At 40.7% G+C, this 25,636-nt stretch overlaps 1 protein-coding gene across 1 annotated transcript in view; it reads left to right on the top strand.

Moving 5' to 3' along the window:
* Positions 1-25,636, top strand: part of FMN2 (formin 2) — a 152,744-nt gene that overhangs the window by 91,224 nt on the left and 35,884 nt on the right. Inside the window, exons 8-13 of the mRNA XM_082214968.1 lie at positions 4,103-4,164; positions 13,104-13,195; positions 13,319-13,448; positions 16,629-16,775; positions 20,476-20,535; positions 21,608-21,728. Of these exons, the coding sequence (XP_082071094.1) occupies positions 4,103-4,164; positions 13,104-13,195; positions 13,319-13,448; positions 16,629-16,775; positions 20,476-20,535; positions 21,608-21,728 (612 nt within the window). The remainder of the gene's footprint in view (positions 1-4,102; positions 4,165-13,103; positions 13,196-13,318; positions 13,449-16,628; positions 16,776-20,475; positions 20,536-21,607; positions 21,729-25,636) is intronic.

Here is a 25,636-nt window from a genome sequence, read left to right as displayed (position 1 = left end):
TTAGAAAAGGGAAGGAGTAAAACAAAACAAAGGTTTGAAAGAAAGCTAAAAGAAAAACTTGATTGTCTTAGGAAGTTAGTACATTCCAAAATGAATGAATGTTCTTTTCATCTGCTAAAATTCTTTCCTCCAATCTCTACATACACACTGGACCCTGCTCAGTGCAATCAACATCAACGTTTCCTTATTTATATATTCTTTTATTATACTGTAACTAAAATTATGTTTCAGACCTGTAGGGGGGAAATGTGATGAGTCCCAGACACTGCATTTTATCACTGAATGCTTTACAGCAATGAGAAACAAATGAGCATGAATTATATTGTCTCTAATCTTGAGGTTTATACACAGAATCATTTAGCAACAGTGAAGGGTACTGATTTATACAGGATAATGTAATCTGCTGTCAGTATTCTGTCAGGAATAGCCAGTGGAAATGCTAGTTAGGGTGCTTTCCTGGTCACATTTTACCTAAGAAGTATATAGGTTCACAGTATAGTCAAGTTGAAAGGGACCCAGAGGGTCATCTAGTCCAAACCACTGCTATGCATGAATCTCAACTAGCTCATACACAACTGGTGGCCATCTAACCTCTGCTTAAAAACTTCCAAGGAAGGAGAATCCAGCACCTCTCATGGGAGTCTGTTCCACTGTTGAGCAACTCTTACTGTCAGCAAGTTCTTCCTGACGTTTAATCGGAATCTACTTTCTTTTAATATGAAGCTGTTGCTTTGGTCCTAGCATCCACATCAGCATAAAACAAGCTTGCTGCATCCTCTGTGTGGCAGTCCTTTAAATATTTGAAGATGGAAATCACATCTCCTCTCAGTCTCCTCTTTACCAGGTTGAACATACCCCATTCCCTCAACTGTTCCGCATAAGGCTCGGTTTCCAGACCCTTGATCATCTTGGCCACCCTCCTCTGCACACATTGCAGCTTGTCAATATCCTTCTTAACTTGTGGTGCTCTGAACCTGGACACAGTACTCTAGGTGTGGTCTGACAGAGGTGGAACAGAGTGGGACTATGCTTTCCCTTGATCTTGACACTATACTTCTGTTAATGCAACCTAGAATAGCATTAGTCTTTTTTTGCTGCTGCATCACACTGTTGACTCATGTTCAGTTTGTGGTCTGCGAAGACCCCTAGATTCTTTTTTACATGTAGTGCTGGCAATCCAGGTGTCCCTCATCTGATATTTGTGCAACTAATTATTCCTGCCAAAATGTAGAAGCTTACATTTGTCCCCATTGAAGTTCATTCTGTTAAGTTTGAGCCCAGTTCTCCAATCTATTAGTGCCACATTGAATCCTGATTCTGTCTTCAGCAGCATTGGCTACCCCTCCCAGTTTGGTATCATCTGCAAAATTTGATGAACACCCCCTCAATACCTTCATCCAAATCGTTTATAAAGATGTTGAACAACAATGGGCCCAGGACAAAACCCTGTGGCATCCAACTTGCCACTTTTTTCCAAGTTCATGAGGAACAATTAGTGAGCAGTCTTTCGGTTCGGTCAGTCAACCAGCTACAAATCCACCTAGCAGTTACCTCACCCATCCACATTTTACCAGCTGCTCTGCAAGAATATTATGGGGAACCTTTCTCAAAAGCATTGCTGAAATCACGATAAACTATGTCCACAGCATTCCCTTGATCCACCAAGTTTGTAACTGGGATTATTTGTCAGCCAGAACTCACCACCTCTCAGGTGGGTGCCATTGCCATTGTAAGAGAACAACGGATGCATTCATGGTGAATTCCAGCACCTCTTTTTCTAGAGAAATAGCACTGCTTCTAGCTCATATCAAAAAAAGAAACGGGATGCTATTACTTTCTTTCTTTCTTTACTTTCTTTCTTTTTTTAAGAAACTCATGATCTTAGTAATCATAGCATCCTTTTCTAAGTGCTCACAGATTGACTGTTTAATTATCTGTACTAGAACCTTTCCTGCTATTGATGTCAAGCTCACTAGTCAACCGTTACCTGGGTCTTCTTCTTTCCCCCCTTTTTGAAGTTGGGGACAACATTTGACTGCTTTCAGTCTGCAGGGACGTCACCTGTTCTCCAAGAATTCTCAAAGATTATAGACAGAGGCTCTGATATTACATCCACAAGCTCCTTTAGTACCCTTGGGTGCAGCTCATCAGGCCCTGGAGATTTGAATTCATTTAAAGTAGCTAGGGGTTGCCTTACTACATCTTTTCCTATCTTGGGCTTCAACTCACTCCTTGCATCATTTATTCTGTTATCACCCGGTTGCACACTGCTTTCCTTTTGTGTGAAGACAGAGGCAAAGTAGGTATTGAGCAATTCTGCCTTCTCTCTGTCACCCAATAGCATTTCTCTGCTCCACTTGCTTGTTCTTCTTGCTTTGTGCATAGCCAAAGAAATCTTTTGCATTTTTAAAAAACCTCTCTTGAAAGCCTGAGCGTTCACCTGCCTGACCTCCCACAACTGTTGGTTATTCTTCCTTCATTATTTCTCCTTTTTTCATACATACACACACAAACACACACACACACAAACACAATAGAAAGCACAAGGAAAACTAAATGGATGAAAGGTGAAAATTAGATACCATTGTAGTTTTCCATAAAACTCCTGCCTTTTCATCTGTCAGAAAGCTCAAACCAGCTATTTCTTTGATCAGATTTTAATAAAAAATAAAAATAAGAGTACTGGTGGCAAAAAGGACCCTAGTCATATCCCTACACAGTGTTAATCCAATGGAGCAGAACACATACCTGAAATAATTTTGAGATCGAATTGGAAGTAGGGTGGTCATATGCCCAATTTTATCTGTGCTCCCTTTTTTGTTGATGCTTTTCCTCCCCCCCTTTCTTTTTTTCTTTTTGGTCATTCTTAAATTTGAGTAAGAGAATCAACAAGGTCCACTTTTTTATCTCCTAAATGAGGGTATAAGACAGGGCTATCCAAGCAGTTCCATTCCACAAGCACACCCTGAAATTCAACAAAAAGCACACCCTGAAATTCAACAAAAAGATGCAACTATGAACCTGAGCAACTGTAACCAAACTGTAACCAAATGGGAAGAATTTGAAAGAGGGCAGTAGCTCTCCACCTGAAAATCTAAAGCAAGTGAGCCTTTCTTTCACAAAGTTCAAACACCACAACCTCCACAGTTATCACACAAACATGGGCAGCCAGTTCTGGCTTAATGTAACCAGCCTAGATGGATGAGGGTCAAGAGTCTACTTTATATTGCCCACCTCTGGGCCACAAATCATCCTGTCTGCTGGAAGTCTGAGCCGCTTTTCTCATTTGCGAACTCAGTGTATTACAAACAAAATTTGTCTTCTTTTAAAAATGTTTTTTGAAGTAAGCACCATGACAAGCTTTTAAATCATTCGATATAGCAATACATCCTGCTAGCATAAATATGAATTTTCATATCTTTGCTATTGTTGAATTATCTTAACTTTCCTTCTTGGTGTCTTTGTTAATCATAATCATCATTTTCTCCTTTTGAAGTTGGGTTGATTGAAATTGCTGTTTGTGTAATGGCTAACTACATTTGTTTTCACACGAAAAGAACAGTAATGGATATCTGTGGCAAAACATAGATTACTTCAGGACCAGAAAAGCATAGTTTTATATCTGTATGAAATCTTTGGCTTTAGAGCATAGAAGATTTAACCCTTGTCAGGTGTCTTGAAGGTCACTGGTTGATCTATGGATTAATCAGTTTAAGAGTGAAACCCAACCAGTGACAGGTCTCGTGTGTGTGTGTGTTTGGCTGTAACAGACTTGCGATTTTCTATAATGCTTTTAGTCGGACCATGAAACTCTGATGTAAAGCTTATCTCTGATCTTTGACTTTTGCCGTACTCATGGGATCCTATGTGTGTCTTGTAGGGGAACGGGGGCATGAATTTCTTAACATTTGACACCTGGCTCCACCAGGTTCCTTGTCCACAATCTTTGACACAGCACTTTTCAAAAGCATTAATAAACTTTAAGCCGTTAAGCTGTATGACCAGTGGGTCATAAAAAACTATTGTGCTTAGTCTTTTCTTCACTGATGGATTATCATATTGACATGTAATCCTTTTCCACTTTTGTCTCTCTTATTCACAGCTGTTGTGAACTTGGATAACTCTGTGGTTGATTTAGAGACTCTTCAAGCCCTTTATGAGAATGTGAGTAACAAGACAAATATATATCATGAATATATACTCATTGTATTATTAGCACTTTTTGATTGCCTGAAAACCAGGGCAAAGTCATTATGTTGTGGCTATGGGAGTGTTGCTATAATAGAACAGTTTCCTAGTTCAAATCAAATGGAAAACCCCATGCAGAAATTAAAAGGTCTGGGAAATTGTGTAACCCCTCAAAGACAGGACATTACAAATTAGTAGACTAAGACATGTAGTCTAGCATAATAGGAAAGCACAGTGGAAAAATTAAGTTCCTACACATCAAAAAGTTAGTCAGAGGACATATGCCAGATCTATTTGGTGCATTTTTAATAGTCAGCTGCTGGTTTTATTGTGAAATAGCTGTTTTACATTTTAATCATTCTTAGCATGTAATAAAAGCCAGTATTAACACACATTAATATACTGTAAGGTCATGGATTGGCTGGCACTCAATCTTATCTTTCGCCTAACATGAGTATATTTAAAATAATTATTTTAAAATCCATTTTCTTTCTGTATTCACTTTTCTCACTTTATTTAATTGCTATAGTCTACATCGTTTTCCCTCCATGTATCTACTGATCTGATTTCACTTTAAAGCCACAAAACTGTCTGTTCATAAATGATATTATTTCTACCTAAAATTAAGAAAAATCCAAGGAGCATCCAAGCTGAAATGGAAAGCTAAAGTACAGTACACCAATATATGCTTCCCCCACACACACTTCAAGTGGTTTGGAAGAGCAACTTAAACATATTTTTAAATGGATTCCCTACCCCAATGCCTAAACTCAGACTTCAGCCCCCAAATTATGTCAGCTTATAGTCCAAACTTGCTTTCTGGAGGGGAAGGAGAAGAGAAGAGCATGCTCTATTCCAAAAGTGTTTTCGACCTTCCGGTAGGATCCCTCTTTCCTAGTCATTGTTCCTAGCAAAATAAATTCTTTCCAGGGCCACTAATGGAATTCCAGCAGCCCTGATTCTCTCTGCAAGCTTACAACAATACATATTGTCTTTAAAAGTACAGTCCCTGTTAAAAATTAGTTGCTGAGCATGGCTGTCTATTAGTTACTAAATGTGAATGAAAGCATGTGTAAAAAAGGATATATTCTAATGCTTTCAAGAAGTGGATAAATTCCATTAGGTTTCCTGGGGCCATTACCGAAAAGGTTTTTTATATGCATGTGCACCCCCCAATATTTTTTATAAGTCCGCGTCCCTGGCAGCCCCTAAGCTGTGGAACTCCCCATAGAGGTCCCTCTGACATCTTCATTATATACCTTTGGGCCAATGCTGAAGGCATACAACTTTATCCTGTTTTTTGTTTTGTTTTTACATATATGATGCATATTTTAGTTCAACTTTATTTTTGTGATTGTTTTTAACATTGAGTTTTAATGGCTGTAACCCACCCTGGGGACCATAGGGTGAATGGCAGGTTGTTGTTGTTGTTTCTTGTGACATAGTGGGGGTTTAAGATAGCTCATCTGATAATATCAAAGGATGACAGGGTAAATAATGGGAGGGCACTCACTGTAAAATGGCTTAATAGCTTATCACTATCACCCTTAATTGTGCCAAACAGCAAGAAAGAAATGCATGTAGAGTAGAAACATAATATAAATACCTGACCCGCTATTTATGCTTTTTTAGCCTTGCTTTGATGGTGACACTAGCTCTTAATCAGGGAAGTAGCAATGAAGCTGTTGAAAGGACCTGTTCAGGCTACTATGGCGAAAATATTCATAGAGGCTTGCGCTGCTTTGCCTATTAAACATAAAAGAAAGAACAAGCTGGAGTGAAAATAATCTTCTTGGCGAGTCTCTTAATCTTAAACTTTTTCAGAAAAGCGGGGGGAGGAAACACCACTGCTTTGCTCTTGTCCTTGGGGTCTACTGCCTTGAGAGCCTAGGGAAATGTTGACATCTTCCCTGGATTTATGAGTTGCTACTGCTCTTGCTGTATGGAGGAGAAGACAAGAGGAGCTTGCCAAGGAAGCTACTGCTGTGGATATCACTGCTGGAAAAGTGGGCCTAACTGGAACTCTGATCTGCAGCTGGCGCCATCTCACCTACATTTTCTGCTAAAAATATAGTGTCTCAAATAATTCTTCTCTTAGTTTAACTCCTCCACAAAGAGGGAGTTTTCTCTTTCACCCCCAGCTTTCCCTCCAGAACAAGGAGGATTCTTTTTCTGCTGAAGCCTGAAAAGAATTGCCCCGTTTTACTGCTCCATATTTCCAAATCTTTTATTAACTTGTACAACCTTTCCTGTTACTTTTCATACACTGCGTTCATTAATTGTCACATCTGAACGTTCTTTTTACTGTACAGTTAAAACACTGCGGTACTAGTTCTCAGACGTTTTATTTGATCTCTGAAACATATGGGAGCATTTGTTTTATGATCTTTCTTCAAAATGTAATCACTTTTTTCTGATTACATATGTTTGGCATGGCGCTTTTCCTTCGAGATGTGAAAGAAGTTTGGGCAGCCTCCAAGTCTAAACACACCCTAATTTCAAAAGCCGCAATCCTGAGGGCTTAATTCCTGTTTACTAAGGAATTAAAGACTTGTTAAACTGCATAGTTACTGAATACATCTTAGACATTTTCTATTTTCCAGTGAAAAACCCAGATAGCTCATTTAGGCTTATTGTTCTGTGTTATTGGGTTACTAGCATAATAATACCATGGGTATTCTTCCTCTTCCTCTTCCTCTTGTCCTTCTTCTCCTCATCCTCCTCCAGTCTCTGGGTATTTGCTGAATGGTTACTGAAGAAGTTGTTACAGTAACATTTAATTAAAGATGCTCTAGTTAACCTAGAGAAGAGCAGATTAAGAAGCTACATGATTGTGGATACCTGAAGGACCCATGAGCTGCTGCATCACACTGTTGACTCATGTCAAGCTTGTTCCTTTTCACATGTGCTTCTGTCAAGCCAGGTGTGCCTCATCTTATGTTTGTACCACCGGTTATACCTCCCTAAGTGTAGAACCCTGATTGACCCTGGATTAATGAATTATAAATGAAATAAATCAAAGGTTAAGTACTGTTCTAAGAATATATTAGAAAGGAAACAAAGGATAAGCTAATAATGTTAGGTATATTCACCATCAGAAGGAAAATACACATCGGGAAATGATAGGAAGTCCAATTATGTGTTTTTTGTTTTTTAATCTATGTTAATAAATAGAGAAGACAACAAGAGATACAGTGGTACCTCGGGTTAAGAACTTAATTCGTTCTGGATGTCCGTTCTTAACCTGAAACTGTTCTTAACCTGAAGCACCACTTTAGCTAATGGGGCCTCCCGCTGCCACTGCGCCGCCACTGCGCGATTTCTGTTCTCACCCTGAAGCAAAGTTCTTAACCCGAGGTACTATTTCTGGGTTAGCAGAGTCTGTAACCTGATATCTGTAATCTGAAGCGTCTCTAACCCAAGGTACCACTGTAGTAGAAATATAAATTAAGTTTATTGTTTGTTAACAAATGGAGTATAGACTTGTACTGTATATGGTTGCTGTTTTGTTTATAAGATTTATACCCATGTCTAGTTGAAGAAGATGTAAGTGTAGAACCGTTCATTTGTCCCTATTGAAAATTATTTTGTTAGTTTTGGCTTGGTTCTCCAGTCTGTTCTCCAAGTCCTCTCAAATCCTAATTCTATTTTATGAAGTATTATCTACCCGTCCCAATTTGGTGCCTGCAAATTTGGTGAGCATCCCCTCTATTCCTTCATCCAGTTTCTTTATAAAGGTGTTGGACAACACCAGGCCCAGGAAAAGAACCCTGTATCTCCCCAATTGTTACTTCTCTTCCCCCCCCTCAGGTTTATGAGGAACTTCCTCCTCTCCTAGACAAGGACTTACTATCATAGATTGTTGTTATCTCTGAATACAGCCATTGTTATAAAATGATGGGAAGTGTGTTTAATGTAGCAATTGGGGAAGGAGGGGCTCTTGCACACTTTCTGGTTTATCTTATTCCCCCCTCTCCATACATCACAGTCTGTTATCAGCCACCAATGAAAGGATGTGCTGTGATTAATAATACATAATACATGTGTATATGTGAAGAACAATATATTTATGAGCAGTCAAGGATTTATGAAATGAGAGTTCTGAAAAGTATCTTGCAGGAGACTCCCACCCAATTGGTTTTACTTTCCTGCTTAAAGTATATTTGATGGGGAACTGTGCAGGAATATTATCTTGTGTCTTGTTTGCTGTACTATATTACAATTAGCTTGTGCCATCAGTTTTCTATTTAATTTATTTCAATGTATTGTTTCAAAGATGTTTCAAGTGTAATCAGGAGCTAATGAAATTTTATGTGAACAATATGTTGAATGTTCTCTTTGACAAAATGCTCTTGAGGGGAATAGGAATGTCCTTTTTATTTCCTGAATTTGGCTTCAATTGTATATACATGCACACAAAGAGAGACAAATATAACCAAAATTAGCTTTGGAGACTTGACACTTGACGCAGCCCACAAATAGTGTACCAGAAAACTTAGCTCATATTCCAAGAAGCAGGAGAAACGTTTTACTGAATCTCAACTAGATCATACATGGCAGATCGCCCTACAACCTCCGCTTAAAAACCTTCAAGGAAGGAGAATCAACCACTTCTCGTGGAGTCTGTTCCACTGTTGAAAAGCTCTTACCATCAGAATGTTTTTTGCTGGTGCTTAGTTTGAATCTGCTTTCTTGTAACTTGAATCCATTGGTTTGTGTCCTAGCCTCTGGAGCAGGGGGGGGGGGAGTTTGCTTCATCCTCCATGTGACAGCCCTTAGATGTTTGAAGATGGCTATCATGTCTCTTCTCAGTCTCCTCTTTTCCAGGCTAAACATACCTAATTCCCTCAATCATTCTTCGTAAGGCTTGGTTTCCAGACCCTTGATCATTTTGGTCGCCCTCCTCTGCACACGTTCCATCTTATCAATATCCTTCTTCAACTGTGTGCCCAGAAATGGACTCAGTATTCCAGGCGTGGTCTGATGAAGGCAGAATAGAGTGGGACTATTACTTCCCTTAGGGGACACAGGTGGCACTGTGGGTTAAACCACAGAGCCTAGCACTTGCCGATCAGAAGGTTGGCGGTTCAAAACCCCGCAATGGGGTGAGCTCCCGTTGCTTGGTCCCTGCTCCTGCCAATCTAGCAGTTCGAAAGGACGTCAAAATGCAAGTAGATAAATAGGTACCGCTTCAGCGGGAAGGTAAACAGCGTTTCCGTGTGCTGCACTGGTTCACCAGAAGCAGCTTAGTCATGCTGGCCACATGACCCGAAAGCTGTACGCCGGCTCCCTCGGCCAATAAAGTGAGATGAGCACTGTAACCCCAGAGTCGGCCACGACTGGACCTAATGGTCAGGGGTCCCTTTACCTTTTATTACTTCCCTTGACCTGCACACAATACTTCTGTTGATGCAGCCTAGAATAGCAATAGTTATTTTTGATGCTGCACCACACTGCTGACTCATGGGGGTCCCTTTCAACTCCACAATTCTATGATACTATGAAACATGTTGGCTCAGTGCAACATAGGGCAGCAGAGTCATATTTCCCCACCTAGTCACTTGTGCTGCCTTTGAAGGTAGGGCAGTGTAATGGGTTTGAGTTACTCGTGCGTAAACTGTCCCCGTTAGGGGCTTAATTGCCTTGGTTAAACCGTCCTGACTGCACAGCCCATTTTAGTGTGGCTGCCTCAGTCGCTAGCAGAATCTGTCTGTGGGCAACCTTTTCCAGCATAAAAGCTGTCTGACTCCCAGTCGTCTCCGCCTCTCACTGCGCGGGAGTCTTCTGCGCAGGGAGGGCGTGGATAGTGGAGGACCTGTGCTCTCCTCACTGATGTCCAGAGAAGAATCCCGGAGCTCTCCCTCCGCTTCCCCCATTTGCCCCCCTTGATCCCTGGTGTTACGCCGATTTCCTTCCTCCTCTACCAAGCTGCGTCTCCCCCTGGTGCTGGTTCCTTCCCCTGCAGAATCTGGGAGCCTCTCCTTCGCCTCTCGCTCTGATGTCAGTTCCCTGACAGGCAGCACACTTGAAGTGGCACCTATGTGCCATAAACCTAATCTCTCAAATTTCACTGCAGATTTTCCTGTGTCTATTAATGAGGCTCTAGGCTTTGGAACTGAACTGAAAGCATACTTCACTCTTTTCTGTAATTCCTGTTTCTCTCAGGTTGCCTGTAGGCTAACAAAGACTGGATCTCAAGGGATCTGGAACCCAGGTCCTTTCACCAGACCAGTGGCACAAACTTGAACAGAAGGACAGAGGGGTGGAGGGAGGCTGAAACCAAGCAGGCACAGACCAGGGTGAAGCTTCTTGGCCCCAGGGAAGACTCTGCCACCTCCCTCCCTCACCTGGAGCTTCCAAGGCTCGAGCAGCTGGGCTCTGAGCATGGGAGTCAGCCCTGTTCAGGCTGGAGCCAACAATGAGAGGCTGAGTCAGGGGGCTTGCTGGGAGACGACAGCAGGCCCAATCACACACCACTCCCTTTTATCCCTGACCAGATGCTAACAGGTGGCAGCCAAGTTCCTCCATGGCGCGGGGCTTGTGGGGTGCCAAGTCCAGGCCAAGGCCTCTGGAGGGGAGGAGAGGTGACAGGGGGCCCGGGAGACAGAAAAGTGGGTGGGCAATCAGGCACCTTACCTGCGTTCTCATGCATTGGAGAAAGAGGCTGATGTGGCTTGACATGGTCTATGGGAGGATGCCCCCCAAAATTGGAGGGGAAGGGGTCTGGGCTCCTTAGAGTTGGCAACTATACACCAAACCAAAGACTTAAAATATTTTTAAACGGTCAGCAATGACTCTTTGTGTAAATGCACCTTATCAAGTAACATATAGGGAGTTGCTTCTTCGGTCTGCCCCCACCTCGAACCCTTCCTGCATGTGGAAAGGTAACACATCATGGTGTGTGGTTAGTGTTCTCCCCAAGGCCCAGAGATGTTTTGCTGTTCCTCAACAGCGCTGAATCCAGGAGCACCCCAAAACTGTGGAGCTTCTTCTTCCAGGAGAGAACACTACCAACCAGAGCAGGCCATCTTCCCATCTCCAAGACAAAACGTCTCTGATTTTTCAGTATTCAGCTTCAGTTTTTTGGGCCACATGCAACCCATCACTGCCTCCAAGCACTGGCCTAACACTTCAACTGCCTCTTCTGTTTCAGTTGAAAACAGAGACAGAGCTGGGTGTCATCCACATATTGATGGCACTTAACTCCAGGGGGCTCTCAGGGGGGTTTATATAGATGTTAAATAGCATGGGGGGGGGAGAGAGAGATGGAATCCTGTGGGACACCACAGGACAGCACCCGTGAAATGGCTCTGGAGATATAAGCGGACCCACTAAAGCACAGTTTCCCCAACTCTCTGAGAGAAGCTCCAGAAGTATACTGTGGTCAGCAGTACCAAAAGCCACTGCAAGATCAAGGTGAATGAGCCAAATTACACGCCCCTCCTCTCTCTTCTGATAAAAGTCATCAACCAGGGCAACCAAGGCAGCTTCAATGCCATGACCAGACCTAAAGCCAGACTGGCGTCTGGACCTGGGCAAGATGTCTAATTTTCTCCCCTCTCCTCCCTGGCCAGTGGTTGGGCCCTGCTCTTTGATGGCCACCGGCTCTGGGACTGGCACTGACATAGGAAGAGTGGAAGCTCTAGGGCTTGTGAATCCTGTGTGGGAAATTTATACAGTAATTGGTTTTTTGTTTTGTTTTTTTACTGTCACATTTCTGTGATCTCATGCTCTCTGAAAGATGGAGCCATCGAGACTAACACAAGAGATACTGCTTTTAGACTATAATGTGAGATATCATCATTCTGGTTGTGCTTTCCTATTCCCAGCTCTGTAGTACAATTGTTAGCTCGTGTAGGCTATGTAATTTAATTATTAATACAACCCCAAAGTCTATACCAAACATTGCTTTTGCATATACTTCTTCAATTCAGGATGTATTCAAGCACCCAGTGCTCAAAACTCAGATGTTCACTGTTATAGAAAGGGTGTGTGTGTGTGTGTGTGTGTGTGTGTGTATTACAACAGGCACATGGGTTTTTTCAGCTTCAGTGTTTGATGGGTATTATACTCATGTTAAAATACTACAAACGTAATGCTACTTAAGGAAAAACCCGTCTGCTGTTACAACACTTTGACCTCTAAAATAACTGTTGCTCTTTCCTTTGAACAGAATACTGTTGAAAAGTGGAACCTGCTAATAGAAAGTCACATCAATATTAGAGGGAAATGAGATTTTTGACTCTGTTTGTTTCATCTTAAGTGAAGCAAATCTTTATGTAAAAGGGGAATTGTTTAGCATTTTACTCACGGTTCATCTCCCATGGTTTCGGAACCAATTGATAAATAACTCACTTAAAGAATTGCTTTCCCCCCCACCCTCCAAAAACAAATATTGACTCATATATCAATAGTGTTGAAAACTTTGATTTAGGTCATCATGCCTTACTTTGTTAAATGTGTTTTTGGAGATCAGATTGCCCTCAGGTGCAAGCAACTAACTAGTGAAAAGAAATAGTGCTTCCTAGACATTGGATCCAGGAAAATATATGAAAAACTCAAAAGGTGGGGGGGGGAGTGTGTGTGAGAGAGAAAGAAGACCATGAGTTGCCTTTATGTATGCGTGGATGAATAGATCTCTTGCAAACTTTTAACAGTCATAACATTACATTTAGAGAAGTTTTGTTCGGCATCAAACATTCTTGCATGTAACATTCTTCAGTAAACTAAGTCACTGAAACCATCGAAACCATCTATATAAACAGCTGGATTTCTTAATATGAGGAGTCATAACTGATTTTAATTGATTAACGTGTTATGATCATTATATAATTTCTTTTATTTGTATTTGTATTCTACTTTTAAACCATAATGTTCCCTCCAAACCCCCTCTCTTTGTCTGTCTTTTTTTAAAGAGAGCACAATCAGATGAACTTGAAAAGATAGAAAAACATGGCAAGTCAAATAAAGAAAAGGAAAATGCCAAGTCTTTGGACAAACCTGAACAGTAAGGACCCTATGGTTGGGCATTCTATTGGGCTACAATGCTGCCTTCTGCTTTGTGGGAGAACAATTTGACTGTGAAATTCATATAATAGATATAAATAATACTTTTCATTAACTTCGGCAGGTTTCTTTATGAGCTGTCCCTCATTCCCAACTTCTCAGAACGAGTCTTTTGTATCCTGTTCCAGTCAACGTTTTCTGAAAGCATTTCCTCCATCCACAGCAAGCTTGAATTGTTGCAGAAACTGTGTGAGGTAGGTTAACTTTGGACCATGTGATGTGAGGGCTAGATTTGCTGATATTTAATCTTTCTTGTTCAGCAATACTCATATTTCAAAAGTTTTATTTACTTTAGCTGCTCATTAAATGTGAAGGATAGCAGTCCTGCTGAATGGAACATTTTATGATTGTGCTTCAAGATCAAAGCAAATCTTAAGATTTGGCTTTCAGTGCTGAAATATAACATCACAAGTCTGTAGCCAATGCACACCAACCTCTAGAGAATAATGTACCTTCTTCCTGTGCCAAAGCAAAATCTCTTCTGTCTGTAACTGATGCTGCCTTCCCTTTAGCATTTTCTAAACAAACACTATCTGGCTTTTTCTCTTAATGTGTGTGTTAATTTTTGTAAACATCCTTTCTGTTATAATTTCTAATAATCAGATTGGAGTAATTTGGTGACATTGACATTAGCTAAACATCTTGAAACTTAACTACAATAAGAATCTACGGCTGCTATCCTATATCCATTTAATCTGGGAATAATCCCCATTGAACTCAGTGGGAGTTACTGTTAAGTAGACACGTATGAAATTGTGCTTTGTTGTTGTTGTTATTTAGTCGTTTAGTCGTGTCCGACTCTTCATGACCCCATGGAAATTGTGCTACGTTTCCTAAACATTCTTCTACAAATGTAGCAAGTTCTGTTTGGAAAAGTATGGTCAAACAGCTCTTTGCAGCAATGTACAACTGATATTTTATTATATTCAGTGCCATTTTTCTAGAAAAAGGGATATGAACACCTCCCTCGTTCTCTTATAATGGCACTGGGGCCCACCTGAGAGATGCCAGAACTCATTTCCAGTGAGTTCCAGCTGAAAAAACCCTGATTATTTGTTGCTTGCATTAAAAGTTGGTTGGTTGGCATCTCTGTGTCTTGGGAGACAATGTAGTAGTGCACTTTTGTGGTTGAAGTCAAGCTGTTGGAAGGTTACAGTGCCTGTTCTGGCTGTAGAAACTGATACACGAGTCACATGTTTTGTTGCAGTAAAAACTCTCACCTTAACTCTCATCTCACTGCTTCACCACCATCTTTCCCTGGGGTAAAAAACTAGGTTGCGTTGACTGCCCCAAAACATTTTCAGAGTGAAATGCATGCTTTTGAGGGTATTGAAACACTTCCCACTCCAAACCCTATTGCTGTAGCTCTTTTTGTGTCTCTTTTTAGTCTGAGGTGCTGCTCTTTGATGCCATTTCCCCCTGGTTAGTCATTACATTATCCCAACCAGTCTGGTACTGGCTAATGAACATTATACTGTCATGGTACTACATGATCAATTAGATTTGGCCATGTGCCGATATCACTGAGGAAAGCCCTTCCTTTTCCCTCATTCTGATTGGTTGGGGAAGAGGGTGCTACAAACCAACCAACCAACCAATCAATCAATCAATCAAAAAGGCCACCTTCTTTCAGGAGTCTTTCATTGGGCATTGCCTGAGGCAATTGAGTTAATACTTCCTCTCAGTCTTCCAGTGCAGGGTCTGAGTAGAAAAAAGAGGTTTAGTTTGTCCTCTTTCACCCTCCCCTACTATTCTCAAGAGATCAGTAAACAGATTTTATCTAACGTAATACTAATGAAGCTTTTTAGGCCTTTAAGAGGGACGCGGGTGGCGCTGTGGGTAAAACCTCAGTGCCTAGGGCTTGCCGATCGCATGGTCGGTGGTTCGAATCCCCAAGGCGGGTGAGCTCCCGTCTTTTGGTCCCAGCTCCTGCCCACCTAGCAGTTCTAAAGCACCCCTAAGTGCAAGTAAATAAATAGGTACCGCTTTATAGCAGGAAGGTAAACGGCGTTTCCGTGTGCTGCGCTGGTGCCGGCTTGCCAGAGCAGCTTCGTCATGCTGGCCACGTGACCCGGAAGTGTCTCCGGACAGCACTGGCCCCCAGCCTCTTAAGTGAGATGGGCGCACAACCCTAGAGTCGGACACGATTGGCCCCTACGGGCAGGGGTACCTTTACCTTTACTTTAGGCCTTTAGGAAGAGTTGACTTTTGTTTGCCATGCTTTTTTAGCCATCAAGAATCCAGTTGCTAAAAGTAGGGTGGCCCACCTCATTAAGAATTGTCTCTGTGTGTGTTCTTAACAAGAAACAGAAGTATACTTTTCAAAGTATAACAGAATGTCTCCATTGTGCCAGATACCTCCTTCCATCAGGAGAGGATGGTTGTGGGGCTTAACCCACTATGCAGAAGCCTATGTGGTGGTGGTCTTCCTTTTGTGCCAAGCATTGGTGTGCCAGGGGTTCTCTTGCTGGCTGAGTCATGCTCACACCATTGCTGCTGGTGATGCTTATTTATCTCTCTGCTAGCAAGTGTAAGATGACTAATTTGCTAGTGAAGAGAAAACTCTTCACAACTTGTATCCTGTGGTTGTTTCTTGTCAAGAATGGGAATCATTCTGGTTTTTTCTGGTGCGAAATCCAGAGTTGCATTGCTGCAAGTTATGTTATGGCTGGTGATATTTGCCCAGTTACTCTAATGCGCATGCAGCCTTTGCACACCTCCCCTGTGGGCCTCCAATATCCCCTGTTTATGAATTTTTCCCATCACCACAAAACATTATTGTCAAAATCTGTGTTTTCTTTCCCAGGTACACACCTGCTATATGCCAGATAGAGCATGTACTTAGAGCTCCACCTAACATTTTCTATGGCTGAGCTGTTATATGACACCTCCAACCACTTTCTCTTGACAAAATATGGCGCTTGTCCCTTAATGGAAACCGGGAAACCCTGATGATGATGATGATGATGATAGTAATAATAATTTATTTATACCCTGCCCAGCTGGCTGGGTTTCCCTATTATATATGTGTATATGTTGAAGAGGAGTGACCTTAATGGTACCAAATGATTAATAAGTACTGATATTCCTGTGCCAGGGAAGGGCGGGGTGGTGGTGGTAAAACTTTCAGAATTTGAACAACATTTTGGTGTTATTTTATTTGTAACCCGTGAGCAACAGTTAAGTCTTACAAAATTGTTACCATTGAGGTTTTATCGAGATAAACATAGCATGAATATGATATGCAAAAGTAAGTTACAGCATATATATTCCTTATAACAAATAATCATTTTTGCCATTGCCATTGTCTATTATTTCTTAAATGAAACCAAATATTTCTGATGAAGAAGTTGCTCTGTATCTTGTTTTCTCAGACACTGAAGAATGGCTCAGGAGTTATGCAGGTCTTAAGTTTGGTCCTTGCTTTTGGGAATTACATGAATGGTGGAAACAGGACAAGAGGACAAGCAGATGGCTTTGGGTTAGACATACTTCCCAAACTGAAAGATGTCAAGAGTAGCGTAAGTTTGGTTCTTTTCGGTTGTTGTAAAACTTAATATTGTATTCTTTAGCTCATAGATTCCCTGTGGTTACCTCAGTCATTAAATAAATGGTTGATCACATCTGTTATGTATATGGTCCTTAAAGTCTTGTTTCCATACTGTGTTTTTTTAAAAATAATTTTTATCACATTTTCAAATTTTACATTTCATTATAGCCATCCATTATAGCCATCCATTCAACTTCTTCCCTCCCTTCCCTTCCAAGGTTCTTTTAATTTACCCACCATTCCTGCATATTTTTATATACCCATCTAATTCAGTTCTCCCATCTTACATCCCTTTTAAATATTTTATACTGTTGAATTTTCCTTAATACTGCCAGCATTTTCGTCTGTACACAAATATTTACTACATACTCAGTGAAAATTTTCCACTCTTCTAAACACCTGTGATTCTTGCTCTCTAATTCTGCTTGTTAGACCTGCTAACTGTGCATATTTTATCATTGTAAGTTACCAGTTCTCCTTGCTAGAGACCTCCCTCACCTTCCATTTTTGGCCTAACAGGATCTGAGCCACTGTTGTTGCATACATAAATGTCTGAACCATTCATAACAGAAATGCCTCTGGGTTTTTGGGGGGAATTCTGTTTTAAACTTTTTTTTCATCTCATTAAATATCTCATTAAATATCATCTCCCAATATTCTTTAACTTTTTTTGCATGCCCACTACATATGAAAAAGCCCCTTCCATGTCTTCACATTTCCAACACAAATTTGATTCCACTTTATAGTTTTTAGCTAGTCTACTTGGGGCTAAATACCATCTATGAATCACTTTCATGTAGTTCTCTTTCAACATGTAACATGCATTAAATTTCTTTCTTCCAGACTTTCTCCCAGAGGTTTAATTCTATTGTATACCCTATATCAATTGCCAGTGGGTCATTGAGGCTTTAACCACCTCATCTTTTGTTTCCCACTCCAATAGTAGCTTATACATTTTAGACAATATTTTTTTCTTATTCTGCAGTAACTCTCTTTCAGATTGTGAGCTTTGGTCGAAAAATCCATTGTTTTCATACTTTTAGATAACCAAATGTTTCAGAGATTCCGTCAACAGTACACTTTCTATGTTTTATTGCATTTAAACTCTTCTTCCCACCATTTATATATAAGATAATGGTGATAGTGCACATTACATGATCAGACCTTAATACATGTATCCCTCATGAATGTATCTAATTAGCAAGAATTATATCAAAAGTTTGGCTAATCTAGCAGGTTCTCTTTTTTTTCATTAGCAAGAAATCAGAAATCAGAAACGTAGAAAGACGTTAAGTAGTTGTTCTCTCAGGATAACCTTATGTGAACAAGCTCTTAATTTGCTTACAAGATTGTCTACAAAGCATAGAAAGCATTTACAAATGGAAAAAAGTCTTAAGGATATAATTATATATCACATGTACCCTTGGAAGCAAGTAGAAGAGATTTGAATGCTAAGCAACACTGCTAATTGCAAAAAAGTAACTTGATGAATTTTGTTGCAGGATTCATTTTTCTAGGAAGCTTCCCATCTTGATCATTGATTGGTCCCATCCCATTACTGATGTCAGTTACTGAAATACAGTCTTTTAGCATTGCATCACTTTAAGACTTTGTTGAGAAAGGCCATGAATACATACTGGAATGAAGCATTTCTTTCTATTTGGCCACTTTGAACACTATTTGGTAATGTCTGAAGTGACCAAAGACAATGAAACAAATACTAGCCAAAAATTATCAATAGTCAACTAGGTGTCAAATTTCCTTTAATACTAGAAATAAGTCTATAAAAGTAGAAAAGTGAAAAGAACCCACCCCCACCCCCGATTGTGATTTTTGATGTTGGGAACAATTCTGCATGCAGCACCCGAGGTGCGGAATGTTTAACAGAAATTACTATGAATGGCTGAAAGCATAAGAAATGGTGTTTGGGTGTGAGTATGTATCCTCTGCGAGTCTTTTCACATTGGACAACAGACACTAAGATCCCATCCATTCTGAAGTGGATCTGGATCAAGCTACTGAGAGGCTTACAATTCATGGAATGTGGCAACTCACATCATCACTGCACACCAGAGGCTGGCAGACAACACCAGAGGCTGTAGCCTTCAGACTCTGACTTCTCTATAAGTGGTGGGGACTTTGGCATCTATGGCAATTGTCTTCCTGTTCAAATGTGATGTCCAGCACACTGATCTTGGCAGTCCAGCACACTGATGTTGGCGTTGTTTGATGTGAAAGCTTAAGTAGCTCCATGATACAATGTCAAAAAATGCCAAATAAATTGGATTCATTTATACTTGCTGTGTCCACAGCACACTTCTTGAAATTTCAGAATATGCTTTAGGGATCACTTATGAAAATGACAACCCTCCTTTTCTACATAGTGAAAGTTGTAGTGAAATTGTTGTGTTTTATCATTACATCTGCTTATTTTCCAAACTGAATCTGTATTGAACTTTGAATTTCATGCAGATTCCTTTATTAGTGATTCTAAATTAAATTGTTGTGCTTTTTCTTTTCTTTTTAAGAAAATAAGAAAGGTTATTCTTAGTCAGACCATTGTTCCATCTTGCCCAGAAATTTGTTTCTAACAGTTGCCTCCCAGAAATTCTCGGGGAAATTTACAAGCAGGGCATAATGGAGAATGTTATCCAATGTTTGTCACAGGAGGTATAAAAGGTAAAGGTACCCCTGCCCGTCCGGGCCAGTCATGTCCGACTCTAGGGTTGTGCGCCCATCTCACTTAAGAGGCCGGGAGCCAGCGCTGTCCGGAGACACTTCCGGGTCACGTGGCCAGCGTGACGAAGCTGCTCTGGCGAGCCAGCACCAGCGCAGCACACGGAAACGCCGTTTACCTTCCCGCTAGTAAGCGGTACCTATTTATCTACTTGCACTTAGGGGTGCTTTCGAACTGCTAGGTGGGCAGGAGGTATAGTGCCTCTAAATTGGCCAATGTTTCAATTGTCTTGGCCAATAGGCTTTAACTTAGTTTTCTTTAATGTAGTTGTCTAATTCTGTATCTATGCACTATCTATAGTGACCACCATAACATCCTGTGGCAATGAGTTTCATAAACTATGTGTGTGATTTGCATGAAGAAGTACTTTGTTTTGTCCTCTTTAAACATATTGTCAACAGTTCATTGGATAACCTGCCCTCAAGCTCCAGCATTTGTTTCCTATTAATTGCATTACTGTTCAGTTATAAACAGTATCCAGTGGTTTAAGTTGAAGCAGACATAGATCAGAAACTTTCAGTTTAAGGAATCATTAATAGAGTTTTACATTCTGTCCATTGGTATCCCTATCATCATTAATTTCTCTGCCATTGGCCTTTACTATCTGAAAATAACAGCTAGATATAGATGAAACGAGGCATAAAAGAAAAGACTGTACACATTTCCTCATATTTTGGGCATTCAACACTCCCTTTAATTTTCTGTTCATATGCATGCAAGATTGGACTCTATTTCCTTTAATCCTGATTTAATATGTCAGCTCTTGCTTCTCTGCTAACATAGCTCTGAGTTATAATGCTCTTGTCCTCTTCCTAAGTTTCCTTCACCTTCTAGTTTAATGGTTCACCAACTGTATAAAAAATAGAAATGATGAGCAAAAATTGGATACATTTTATGCACAATAGCTTCATTATTTAATTTTGCCCCTGTACAGGACAACAGCAGAAGTCTTCTGTCATATATCGTCTCATATTATTTGCGTAATTTTGATGAGGTAGGTATAAATTTCTCCATTTTAACTTTTTTTGCTTTGGTTTTCTTGCTTCTGTCACTGAAGCTTAATTCATTGTCTTCTAGTGGTTTAAGTGTGACAGTAAGCTCTGCATATAGCTTTGATTGACCATTATCTGCTAGGAATGTGGATATGTTTTCGAGGTGAAATGTTGTTGCTGTTGTTATGGTTATTAGATTAGATTTCTAGCCTGCTCTTCACCCTAAGGTCGCAGAGTGGGTTACAACAGTTTAAAAATACAATAAGCAAACTAATATGTTTTTTTTAAAAGAAAAACTACCAGAAGGGTAGATTGAAGCTTACCCCTCAGTGGCGTCAGAGACATCTGCCAAAACAATCCATTCAAGATTGTACATGCCATCTACAACAAAAGCTAATACTTCACAATCATGCATAAAAAATTGCATACACCGAAATTAGAATTGGAAATTGCAATCTCATGTTACCCTGGCATATCCATATTTTTGAGAAGGCAATGGTACTAGCTCAGGCCTCCTTCCCTGAGAAATTGTGTACATCATTTTTGCAGAAATGAATCTGGAAATAAATTTCAGGTCACATTACTACTGGGCTTAATGGGCACAGGGAGCTTCGGTTTATCTTTCAGAGCAGGGATGAGAAAGCTGTCTCTTTCCTCTCTTCAGAGGTTGTTAGCCCAATGGTCAGGTATGATGGCAGTTGTAGTCCAACAACATCTCGATGGCTACAGGTTTCCAGTCCCTGTTCTTGTGTAACTATGCCCTGATCTCCATCTGCTTTACAGCTGGAAAAATACAGCTATCCCACTCATCTTGAGGCTCCAGCCACTCTACTCTACTCTTTACCGTTTTAAATATAGTTGGAGACTAGTTCATCTTTTCCACGAGCACACAATGAGCTATCAAGAGATATTGCCTATTTGCTTGTTGGATTCCATTTATCTGGTATTAACAAGCCTGTACCTTGACTACTTAGATATTATATTTGCTTTAATAAGTAGGTGTTAAAAGTTGAGCTCATATCTCAGTTTCAAATATTTTAATATTTTAATTTTATTTATTTTATGCTTTGTCAGGATGCTGGAAAAGAACAGTGCATCTTCCCTCTTCCAGAGCCACAGGACCTTTTTCAAGCTACTCAGTTAAAATTTGAAGAGTTTCAGAAGGATCTCCGCAAACTTAAAAAAGACTTGCGAGGTACGTGTTTGCAGTCCCTTTTGAGAAACATTTAGAAAATTTCTCTCTGTGTATCTAAAGTTTGAAAGATATGATGTCCATAAAGCCAAATGTATGTCACAGATATGAATAAAAGCCTTCAAGTGCATGTTATCAGCAATTGATTGCAAAACTAAGCTTCTACAGAAGAGAAAACAGTTATTCTACATAAGCCTTTAAAATTGCACTTCTCATATTTAGAGCTTTTCAAAAATAACTTATGCGGTTTGTCTTGAGAAGGTGAATGGGCTGTGAGGGAAGTCATCATTTGGAATTTCTGACATATCACTTAGAAAATCTGAAATAACTTGCACGGAAAGCATGGCACAATATTTAAGAACACAGAGCTTAATATATAAATTGTTAAAAGTGCCAGAGTATTCTTGATGGGCTATTTAGGCTGCAGTCCTGGAAATAAGTTCTGCTGCACACAGTGGAGCTAATTTATGAGTTGACATGTATAGGATTGTTCTGTTAATCTAGCTCTCCAAAGCAGCAGGATGGTCTTAAACCACGACATATATTCAACAAGACAGATGTTTATTTAACCATAGACAGTTGCTAATATTCTTGTCTTGGTAGCTGAACATGTCGTTACAAGATGAATCTGATTTTGTAGATATATTTCAGACAGGTTTCAGACCCGGTTTGGAACTGAAACTGCCTTTGTTGTTCTCTTGGAATTCTTAGCGGCTTTTGATACCAAGGACCATGGTATCTGTCTGAGATGGCTGTTGGAGATAATGCTTTGAAATGGTTCTGCTTTTCCAATTCCAGAAGCTGGTGTTGGATCCTTTGGGAAATGTTCTTCAGAGTCCCACAATTAAAAATCCTGGTGGATTTTTATTTTAAGTGTTCAGTAAGCACTGAAAGTTCAGGAGGGATAGGGGGCTGCCTGACCTCAATTGGAAGGGAGATCCAGAAAATTGGACCCACAATGCTGAAGGCACAGCTCCTTGTGGATACAAGCCAAGTATCTGAGCCATGGGGACCGCTAATAGAGGCTCCCCTGAAGTACACAGTGATTGAGCAGGGCTATAAGGCATCAGATGCCCTGGACCTTGTATTAAGGACCTTGTAAATTAAGACTATTAAGAGTCTTGAAGCTGCCCCTGTAGCATGTGGGCAGCCAGTGCAAGCTTTAGAGCACAAGTAGTGTCTGTCCCCAACGAGCCTCGCCGCAGCATTTCACATCAGCTGGAGCCTTGGGATGAGGCCCAAGAGTCACCCCACCTTGCAATAATCAAGTTCTGAGATTGCCATTATTAATGGAGATTTCCCATGCTTCTCAGTTGTACAAGCCAATCTGAAGCCATGCAACATCTCTCAGTTGCTTCTGGCTTAATATAATTCCGGATCATGCACATGACAGTCAAGCAGTGTCATTCTAAATGGAGACTGGTGATTAAGGCTGCAAGATAAAGCTCTTAAGAGTCACAAGCAGTTGGAAAAACATGACATGAGTTTCTTCTCACATGAGGAAACAATTTTCTGAGGTTTTCAAAGCAGCAAATTTAGCATGGCATTAAAGCTAGTGCAATTTGACTTGACGAAAAGAATCCTTTTAATGGCTTTAGCTGAATTTATCGATGGCTTTTGCAAGTTTTATAAACCATTGGATGCTCATCGTAATAGCAGAATACTCTTTTTGTGGAGAGGGAGGGTTCCAAATAACTTCTAAACTAAACAGATATGTACTCTTACTCCCCATTCCGCACCATATGTCTCTTTATTACTTGCACAAACACAGATTCCTTGCATGTACATAGAGGCTCAAGCATACTCTTATTTTCCTCATGCATACTGTCATATATGCTCCTTGCCATCAGTTTTCTTTCTTTATGGCCCTTCCTCCTGTGACAGCATAGGACAGTGAACAACACAGAATAATCAAGCAATAATTAAAAACATCTAAAAATACATCTCTAAAAGAAAGAAACAAAAAAATTCAAAAACAATGCCAGCTTCTGAAATTTTGGTTGCGATTCATATCTGAAAAGTCTGACTAAACAAATATGTCTTCAGTTTGTGTCTAAATGTCATCAGTATGAGGGGCAGAGGCATCTTCTTGGGGAAGGTGTTCCATAGATGGGGCACTGCCATGGAGAAGGCCTTGTCGCACGTTGTCTCCCCTGAGCTAGTAAAACTTACATTCAGAGGCCTGGATCCTACCTAGCCCTACACAAATGGAAGAATCCTTCCATTCATGAAGGGAACTGGGATCGAGCAGGGGCTCCTGCTCAAGTTCATGGATGAAGCAGCATTTTTTGCCTGTCTCCCCTTTCCCTGCAGCTACCTACAAGCCTCTCATTCTGCTCCAGAAATTCATCCAACCTTCTGGAACAGATTTTCAAAGGGCAGAGGGGGAAGGATAGATCAGTGAAGCCCTCCACTTCCCTTCTGCTTGTAGTCAGAGGCATTGTTGTTGTTTAGTCATTTAGTCGTGTCCGACTCTTCGTGACCCCATGGACCAGAGCACGCCAGGCACTCCTGTCTTCCACTGCCTCCCGCAATTTGGTCAAACTCATGCTTGTAGCTTCGAGAACACTATCCAACCATCTCATCCTCTGTCATCCCCTTCTCCCTGTGCCCTCCATCTTTCCCAACATTAGGGTCTTTTCCAGGAAGTCTTCTCTTCTCATGAGGTGGCCAAAGTATTGGAGTCTCAGCTTCAGGATCTGTCCTTCCAGTGAGCACTCAGGGGCGATTTCCTTCAGAATGGATAGGTTTGATCTTTTTGCAGTCCATGGGACTCTCAAGAGTCTAATGTCAGAGGCATTATGCACCTGAATACTAGTTGCTGGGAATGACAATTGAGGAGAGTACTGTGGCACTCCAGTCCTGCTTGCAGGCTTCCCATAGGCATCTGGCTGGCCATCGTGAGAACATCTTGACAACCTGCTTTCCCCAGGGAGGCTCACCTAGCACCTATGTTACGCATCTTTAGGCACCGAGCAAAGCATTCCTCTTCTCCCAGGCCTTTAGCTAATTAAATACTGGGCTAGATGGGCCTTTGACTTGATCCAGAAGGGCTCCTCTTATGTTCATTTGTACATCCTGTGAATGAAAACCCTGCCCACCTGATGATCCTGACAGTGGAAGTTGGGTTAAGATGTAAGCCATAAGCTTTATCCTAGCTCCAGACACTTATCCAGCACCTTTTAGTTCCTGGGTTGTGGGCAAATCCATGCTGAGACCGACAGGAAATTTCTTCAACTGTGTCCATACCACTTCTGCGTCTTGTATCCCGCGTTTAGTAGTAGAAAGCTTAACTTGTTTGGTAAGGCTTGCAGAGGGAGGACAATGACAAGACCAAAAATAAGATAAGGACAAATTCATAGGGTCCATGGAAGAGCTAGCACTGAACCAGTCTGAGGGTCATCTATCTGCTCAAATTCTAAATCAGACTTTTCATTGAGACTTAAGTATAAAACTGTTGGTTTGTACCTCTCTCTCCACAACTGAGAAAATAAGAATGACTATATTAATGAGCAAAGTTGGTGCACAAAATAATTTCCAAAGTGATATACCTGCACCGCTTATTCCCCAGTAATTGCTGGTTGTAAAGTGCATTTGTCTCTGCCCTTCCAAATCTAATCATGCAATGGGATTGCTATTTCCTCTGAAATTCCTATGTATATTTTGAAAGTTGTGCTACATAAAAATGGAGCAACAGCTAGCTTGTGTGGCTACATCTGACTGTCTCAGCGTATTAGCAATCTGTGGGAAATCAGGCTAACTTAAAACTATTTTTATAATAATGTAAAATGTTTTCTTTATGGTGTGTAATCAGAATGATAAGCTTGGGTGCACATGTGCTTAAAAGGGAAAATTTTGTGGGGATAGATTGTTTTTATATATGTTTTCAGGATGATTGCACAGGTTCCTTC

Source organism: Podarcis vaucheri (genome assembly GCF_965113315.1).
Source record: "Podarcis vaucheri genome assembly, chromosome: 3".
Taxonomy (NCBI): domain Eukaryota; kingdom Metazoa; phylum Chordata; class Lepidosauria; order Squamata; family Lacertidae; genus Podarcis; species Podarcis vaucheri.
This window is presented reverse-complemented; position numbering and strand designations above follow the sequence as displayed.